This window comes from Cupressus sempervirens, chromosome 9 (genome assembly GCF_028749045.1).
Source record: "Cupressus sempervirens isolate cs-2001-9-10 chromosome 9, ASM2874904v1, whole genome shotgun sequence".
NCBI classification, from domain to species: Eukaryota; Viridiplantae; Streptophyta; class Pinopsida; order Cupressales; family Cupressaceae; genus Cupressus; species Cupressus sempervirens.
The window spans coordinates 449,558,993-449,567,683 of record NC_143126.1 but is presented as its reverse complement, the minus strand read 5'-3'; the positions used below and the strand labels follow the sequence as shown (position 1 = coordinate 449,567,683).

Below are 8,691 nucleotides of genomic sequence, written 5' to 3'. Positions count from 1 at the left end.
CTTGTGATTTTGTTTTATGGTCATATTTTGATTCACTGTACTTTGATTATTTGCGATCCTATGAGATGTTGTATCTTATCTTGATGTATATTCTTTTAGAATTTCATACCCTGTGACTTGTATAGAGGATGATTATGCATTTTGGTTATGCTATGGCATCTTATGTACTTGTATATTATTTCAATTGATTTTGTGCTTATGGTTATTATATGATGTGGACCTTGTTTATTTATCAGATTTAATCTTAATAAAACTTATGTATATGATTCATCATCATAGAATCCTTGAGAGATATAATTGTTATTCTATTGCTTATGTATGTATGTGAGTTATTGCTTCTGCTATGTTATCTATACTTATTTTTAATATTTTAAAAAAAAAATGTTTAGCAAACTTAGTGACATAATAGGTTAATTTATTTTGGGTTCCCTGACAAAGTGTTACAATTTTCCTTTTATCGTAATCCATCCCTCTTCAATCTTGGCGGTCATAGAATGTCAGGCCAATGACTCAACAAAGTTGTCACCATCAACAATCCCTATACTATTAATGAAAGGAATATCACAATTAAAAACAATAGATCCACCATTTAAGATAGATCCTTCAACATTAGATCTTCCCTTAGAAGCCACCAAACTATTGTCTAGCAATGATAGACTCTTCTGCCACATGTTGGATGGTGACACCAACATTGTTCCAATCAGTACCAATACTTGTAGTAACACAAAATGTCACGTGGCCATCCATAAGAGGGACACCAAAACCAAAATACACCTAACCAAGACCAATCACATGATTAGGAGAAGGGACAAACTCTTCAACTTGACCATCAGTAATAGCCTCAGTGGGAGCTTCCACCATAGATGAAGGCATCTTGGTCACAGAATAATGTTGTGAAAAAAACACCCTTCTACCATGAGGAGGATTTCTTATATTTGACCATGTTAGCCTCACACTTTGCCACAACATTCCCAGTATTGAAGAAGATCTCCCATCTTAAAAAAAAATACCTTCATAATCTAAAGATTGAATCTAGGATCCAATAGGACTATAAAGTTTGGTCTCTTCCATAAGGCCTTTGGGACACCAATATCCACAAGAATTTGAGCATAGCTAGAATGCAAAATATCAGAGGATTATGAGTCCACCATTAAAAAATTACTTAAAGCCTCACCTACTTCTTTAAGAATAGAGTCATGCCAAAGATAAAGAGGGAGGTTATGAAGTTGTACCCATAAAGGCATTTTGCAGAAAGATTCAGTAGCAAGATTGAAGTCTTTGTGCCAAGGTTTGATCATCAAAGGGTAGCAATTCTCCCATGTGAAGAAAGGTAACATAGAGAGATTTTCCTATCCCCTATAACATCAAATCCAACAATAAAGAAACCCATAAGTATGGGAAAGATCTAAACAATGTTTGTTAGATATGGCTCCCAATGCTTAACAATCTAGCCATGAAGCTCCTTAAGAGAGGGCCAAAAGCCCCTAAAATGACAAATAAAAACATCCTCCTTAAGGGCCACAACCCTTTTCTCAATCTTTGAAACTGTATCTTCCTCCAAATCAATGACAATGAATTTATGTGTTGGGAAGGGTTTAGAGAAGAGCCTACTACTAGCCCTCAAACCTCCACCTTTAAAAAATTGGGCATAAGAGGGCTCATTCAAAACCCCCAAAACCCCCCACCACAACCTCTTCCCATGCCTCAACTTCCCTTAGAATCACTTCATCAACAACAAAATGAGATAATGGAGATTTGATTAGAGTTCCCCCTTGTTGAGGCATGTTAGACCCAACAAAAGGAGGATAAACCTCTCCCTCCGAAGAGAGAGGAGAAACCAAGCCATTAACATCCAATAACACCAGATCCTTAGAACCCATAGAGGTGCACAACGGCTCACCACAAGTAGATCCACCCATAGCAACAACCACACATCTGGAAACCCCCTCTATTGTCATAAGAATGTTCAACGAAATAGAGGACTGAGAACATGTGCACGCCAATGACTTCAAATTCACTATAGCTCTCTAAAATGCTTTTTTTTTTAATGCTCTTATGCTTTACTCTATTTTTTGCTAAATGCACTATGAAGTTATTGTAAGTGTGATGTAAATAATATTTGAATGCACTACAAGACTATTTGAATGCACAAAAAATTACTTGAATGCACTAAAAGACCGTAAATACACTTTTCAACCTACAAATTATCAAATTCTATAGTAAATTGACACCAAATTAACAAATAATTCTAAATTTTTGTTAGATGGAGGCCTCAACCCTATAATGGGTGTCATTTTGTATATAATCAAATGAATATTCATAAGACATTCTTATGAACTCACAATTTGACAATGAATGATGTAAAGTATATAATGAAACGATCAAATTGATGCATATTAATCATCCTATCTCTTTCTAACTAAGAATGTTAAATTGCTTTCAAACTTAAGTAATTTAGTGTTAGTCCCAGAATGAAAATTTAAAGTTAAACATGATAATATGTTGGAATTCTACTCTTAATGATCAAATTACTAATTAAATACACAATTAAAACTATGAATTGAAAGTTACAAAATTGCATATAGTAACGATGCTAAGATAATGGATGATTTGTTGTAAAATGACTTATTATTTATAGATTTTCCCAAGGCTTAGGGGTAGAGTCAAGGTTAAGTCAATCATTCATGGTTGAGTAAATTTAAATGGTTTCAAAGGATGGGACACCCATTTATAATGAGTGATCAAAATTGCAAAGCCAATTTGAAAGATTGAGATTGTAAAGATTTGAGTGATCCACTTGAGCTATTTCCTTAAATTCCATTGGTTGATCCAATTGTGTCTCATGTGGTGGGTGACGTAAATTAGGATTAATGATTTATTTCAGCTAATTGCACCCATGGAATAGGTTGGAATTAATGTTTATTTGATTTAAGTGAGCTATGCAAAAAAATTAAAAATCAATGACACAATTTTTACTTCATTACTTTGATTTAATTAAATTCCTTTTTCTTTGATATTTAATTTATTTGATCACTTTGATTTAATATAAGTTATTTTCAATTTAATTTGATTTAATCCTTTTTAATTTGATATTGCCTTGATTTAATTATTCTATCAGTTTTAGGGCATCTACAAAAATATGTTGATATGAGGTCTCTCATTCATAATTATGAAATTATATATAAAAGCCCAATGTATTTATTTTACTCTTCTTTGAGAAACATAAAACTAGACCATTTAAACACAAGGAAAACAATTTTTATGTTATTGACAAAGTGTGATGGTTTAAATGTGACAATATTGTTCTTCTCACCAAATTACTCTTATTAAGTGTTTATGTTGATTACAAGGTCTATCTTTATGACTCCAATAGTTTATAACTTCAATTGAGAAACACTTACCCCTTCCTAAAGAAAAGGCAAACATAAAGAAATTGTTTTTTTTATTATGGGTCTGTCACATTTATCAACACCTTTTCATTGTGTCCCATTTGTGACGATAAGGGTAATATGTAAAAAGGTCTAGTATAATTTTACTCTCATTTTGAAAACATAAAAAAAATATTATACTTTACCATAGGGAAATTAAATTTGTAGTCATTATTGACATAGTATTGATGGTTTAAATGTGGTGTTATTGTTCTTGGCACCAAAGTTTAAACTCCATTAAGATGTTATTATTGAACATTTTGGTCGACATGTGGTGTTTCTCATTATTGATGATACGATTATGTATAAAAGAGTTATTTAATATTTTTTAATTCTTGTTTGGAAAAAAGAGCTAAACCACTTCAACATAAAGAAATTGATTTTTTAAAGTCAATATTGACATAGTTTAATGGTTTAATTGTGGTGTTATTGATCTTCCTACCAAAATTTAAACTCCGTTAGATTTATATTATTGAGTGTTTGTGTTGATGATGAGGTGACTCCACTAATACAAAACTTTGAAAGAAAACTAATTAACCCTGTTTAAAGCAAAAAAACAAATATCAATAACTTGTTTAAATTATTATTGGGTTTGACACATTTATAAATGTGTTTTCATAGCGATGAGGTTATATATGTAAAAGGGGCTTATTTTATTTTATTCTTCATTTGAAAAACATTAAAAAAAATGAATAAGATGAAGAATTGAATTTTGAATCAATATTAACATAGTGTGATGTTTTAAATGTGGTGTTATTGTTCTTACCACCAAAGTTCAATTTTCATAAGGATGTCATTGTTGAGTATTTACCTTAATGATGAGGTCTCCACTCATGATCTCTTGAATTCATAGTTCTGAATTAAAACACATTTAAAAAGGTTTACCCCTCTTTGAAGGGAAAAGGGAAAAAGAAAAATAAATAAAGTGGCCTAAAAATTGTTTAAAGAAGCAAAGAATCCAACATGATGTTATTGTTAAATGTTTATGTTCACAATGAGATCTCCCATTTTTCATCTTTCCAAATTCATAATGCCAAATGAAAAATGTTTGCCCCTCTTTAGAAGAAAAAGTAAACCTTAAAGACCTTGAATTTTCATCATTAACTAATTTGCCACTTTTAGTAACATCTTTTTATTTTGGTACCATGAATTCAACTAAAAAATATGTCAAGTAGCTGTAGAAGCCAACGTGCTAGTGAATCAAACAAAATCAACTCACCATTCATATGGTACCAAAAATGCTTTTTCTTTTCTTTTGACACCACAAAAATATTCATATACTTGTCCTCCCTGTTCTCAATTTCGAATTAAAAGATATTTAAAAATGTTTGCTCGTCTTTAAAGAAAAGAAAAAATAAAACATAAAGAAATTGAGTTTTCATTAACTTGTTATATTTATTAATACCTTTCTATGTCGGTACCATAAATTCAACTTTTAAAAAATGTTTAAATAGTACTAATGTTAAATATTTATGTTCACAATAAGATCTAATAAGATCTCCCATTTCTTAATCTTTCAAATTCATAACTCTAAATGACAATAATAATATTTATCCCAATTTATAAGAAAGAAGACCATATATATTTATTATGATATAGTTTTTATTATTAAAATATTTATCCTCTTTTAAAGAAAAGAAGACCTTAAATCTTTATTATGATACAATTTGTCACATTTAGTAATAGTGCAATGAATTCGACTAAAAAGTTGTTTAAGCAACTTCAAAATAAGGTTTTTAACCCCTTTATAAGAAAACAAAAAACCCTGAATTATCCCCCTAAAAAACCCTAGAATTTTGATTATTAAATAGTTGGAAAAAAAAAACCTTGAATTTTGATTATTAAATAGTTTGTCACGTTAGGTAATACCTTTTCGTTTTGGTACCATGAATTCGACTAAAAATAACGTCCAGTCACTGTAGAATGAATCTAACAGAGAAAGAGAAAGATCGATCGTAGAAAAATTGAACACGGTTTTCAAATGTCTTTCTCTGTAGTCTGAAAGCTCGAAATCTGACGGTAAGTTTAATGAAGATCCCCATTGCTTTCTGTTTTGATCCGCCGGAGGTCACTCTCATTTGCAATCGGCCGACAAGTGAAAACGCGTCAATTGAAGAACAAAAACGTGCAATTCCGCCATGGAAGTTTCAGTGGTGGAGTGTAAATAAAAACAAGAACTTTCCTGTTCATCTCCACGCATGCACCGCACCATGTTCTTCGCCATTGCCGTCAATCTGTCATTCTCATCCGCCACGTGTCTACCCTCATGCCAATTTCACGCACGTGGTGAATTAACAGCAGCAGCCGCCGCCGCCCTACAAGACCTCTGCTCCACCTAACAGCCACTCAAAAAGTCATCTTGATCGACGACTGAGAATCATCATACATTGAACTTTGCCTTTGTCTTTTATGTTTGTGCTGCAATTCATCTGCTCTGGTCTCTTTTGAATTTCAATTGGTAATGGTATTATATTAGTCTAGTCTGGACTGTTCTTGGTCCACTTTGTTCTGTTCTCTTGATAAATATAATAATAATCTCTCTGGAATCTGTGCATAAGAGTAAAGAGGAGAGAATGGGGAATAAGGATCTTGAAGGCAAGGTGGATTTGCCCCCTGGATTCAGATTTTTCCCAACTGATGAAGAGCTTGTTGTTCATTATCTCTCCAATAAAGTCCTCTCTCATCCCCTGCCTGCTGTTGTTATTGGGGATGTGGATCTCTACAAGTATGATCCATGGCAGCTCCCAGGTTGGTGTAAATTGCGCGCATTTATTTAATCGGATCAAACTCTATGATCTATCATCAGAAAGAAGAGATTACCTTAAAGAAGAGTCAAAATGAAATTGTAGTTAGAACTGAAACTGTGTACATTTGTTATATCAACATTTCGGATCAAACTCTATGATCTATCATCAGAAAGTTAAGAAAAACTAATAGAAACTATGAAGGAAGGTCTTATTGCTTTTTAGAGTATCGATTCTCTGCTCTGCCATGATTTTTTGTGAAGAAAAGAAAAGAGTAGTAATGATAGTTAGAGGTGTGACTGTGGGGGGTCTTGTTTCTTTTTAGAGTATTTGTTTTCTACTTTGTTATGAAGGTTTTTTTTGTGGTCAGGATTAGGTAAGATTTAGTTTGTTGATGATGAAAGATGAAAAGAACTTGAAATTTGTTAATGATGCTGTTTCTTGGTTCTATAGAGTCTTAAATTGGCTGTCTTGTGGACATCACTAGAAGATTGTCTCATAGACGTCACTAAAAGTCGTCTCATAGATGTCACTAAAAGTCATTCATTTATTCATGGATGCCATTAAAACTCTTTCATTCTATTTATTTATGAACTTTAAAACCCATTCATTCAAACTCATTATGTTTGTGAAACAAGATCTGATTTGTTGAGAAAAATATGTTCTGATGTAAGATATGGATTTTATATGAGAAAGATATGTTCTGATGTAAGATATGGATTTTATATGAGAAAGATGTGTTTTAAAGCAAGGTTTTTTTTTGTTTTGTTGGGAACATATGTTTTTAAGCCAGATTTGTTTGTTTAAAGAAGATGTGTTGAATCTGATGTGTTGTTTTGTTTTTGGATATTGGAATGGCAGATAAGGCTCTGTTTGGAGAGAAGGAATGGTATTTCTTTACTCCAAGAGATAGAAAGTATCCAAATGGGTCTCGTCCAAACAGGGCAGCAGGATCAGGGTACTGGAAGGCCACTGGTGCAGACAAGCCCATTACTAGTTGTGGAGGTAAGAAGAGAGTTGGTGTCAAAAAAGCTCTTGTTTTCTACAAGGGAAAAGCACCCAAAGGGTGCAAGACAAACTGGATCATGCATGAGTACAGAATGACAGATATCAACTTGACTGCAAGGAAAAAGGACACTTTAAGAGTATGTTCCATGTTTCTTTTCCCTCATTTTAAAGCTGGTTGGACAGATGCTCATTTTTCCATTTTCTGATTTCTAAGGTGGTGGGATGGATTGAAGCCTAGATTAGTTATTATTTTTGGTTGAAATTAATTATTAGTCTGTTAAGCTCGATTAGACTCAAACCCAAGACCTCTTAGATATGAGAGACTCACAAGTTACCATTTTGTTGTAGGCTCTTTCCTACGTTATTAGAGTGATTTTATCCAACTAACTTCTTTTCTTTTGATATGTCGTCGCAGTTGGATGATTGGGTTTTGTGCCGCATATATAACAAGAAGAGCAGCGCAGAGAAACTCGCGGAGAAAAAGATGATGGCAGAAGAAACACCAACCAAGGAAGAAATGGAGGATCAGAAAGAGGAGGGGAGTGTATTTCATTTAAACCCATCTCTAACAGCAGTGGCTTCTTCTTCCACTGATTGTGCTCTCTCATCACTTGCCATGAACTTTAGCTCAGAGTATCACCACCATATTCCATTCTATGAGCCCAACAACAACTCAATGGTACTAACAACAACAACAACAACTCAGGCTGACTCCAACAACAACTCAGGCTATGCTCAGACTCCATTCACCAAGCCTTTCAATGAAGTTAGAACCTTCATGCAGCCAAAGCAACCACCTTCTCACTCCATGTTTAATCTCAATTTTAATGTGGAAGGGCTTCAGAATAGCAATTGTCTCCAGTATGAACAGCAGGCAGAAGGCTCATTAAAGAACCCATATCAGGATTACATTGACAGCCTCTATAGGTGTTACCAAGGTTCTGATATGATACTACACTGATAGATATTCTCCTCATGCAATGTACATATCATTGTAAACTATGCCTTATCCATTCTTTCATGTGAAAAGAATTTAGGAAGGACATTTTTTCAATATTCAATACCATTTGCAAGCTTCAATGGAGAACACTTTTCTATCTGTAAATATCACTCTAAATGATAACAACACAAAAAAGTGGTTGGTTATCTGGCAGAAATAAATAGAAACATTTCAGTAATTGCTAATGTTTGAACTTAGGGAGTCAATAATGGATGATGATAAATAAGGTAGAAGTTTTTGTGCTTGAAGTTGGTTGAGCTGCATCTCATTTATCTATTTTAATTTTGTTTCTCTGACAATGTGGTAATGGAAAGAGTTCAAGCTCTAACTCTTCCTCTCATCCTCTCAGTTGAGGATCATAGGGAAAATATCTCTGATTCAATTAAATTAGAAATAATAAAATCTAAATAAATGCTAAAGATTTGATGAAACTTTTTATTGATTTTTGCTAGGGTGAAGGTATTCAATCATGGATTATAGGGTGAAAAAAACTTCAGCAATCTATTGTAGT

General features: G+C 33.1%; 1 protein-coding gene across 1 annotated transcript; it reads left to right on the top strand.

Annotated features, from left to right (window-relative positions):
• The first annotated feature begins 5,814 nt into the window (after positions 1-5,814).
• LOC149539251 (NAC domain-containing protein 67-like) lies at positions 5,815-8,358 on the top strand. Its single transcript, XM_089800577.1, has 3 exons — positions 5,815-6,176; positions 7,034-7,317; positions 7,596-8,358. Exons 1-3 carry the CDS (start codon positions 6,002-6,004, stop codon positions 8,139-8,141), a joined length of 1,005 nt encoding a protein of 334 aa, XP_089656703.1. The 5' UTR covers positions 5,815-6,001; the 3' UTR covers positions 8,142-8,358.
• The last annotated feature ends 333 nt before the right edge of the window (positions 8,359-8,691 follow it).

Coding starts and splice junctions, on each gene's coding strand:
- LOC149539251 (XM_089800577.1), top strand. CDS start 6,002: ATGGGGAATAAGGATCTTGAAGGCAAGGTGGATTTGCCCCCTGGATTC. Junction 6,177..7,033: donor TGATCCATGGCAGCTCCCAG/GTTGGTGTAAAT, acceptor TTGGAATGGCAG/ATAAGGCTCTGTTTGGAGAG. Junction 7,318..7,595: donor GGAAAAAGGACACTTTAAGA/GTATGTTCCATG, acceptor ATGTCGTCGCAG/TTGGATGATTGGGTTTTGTG.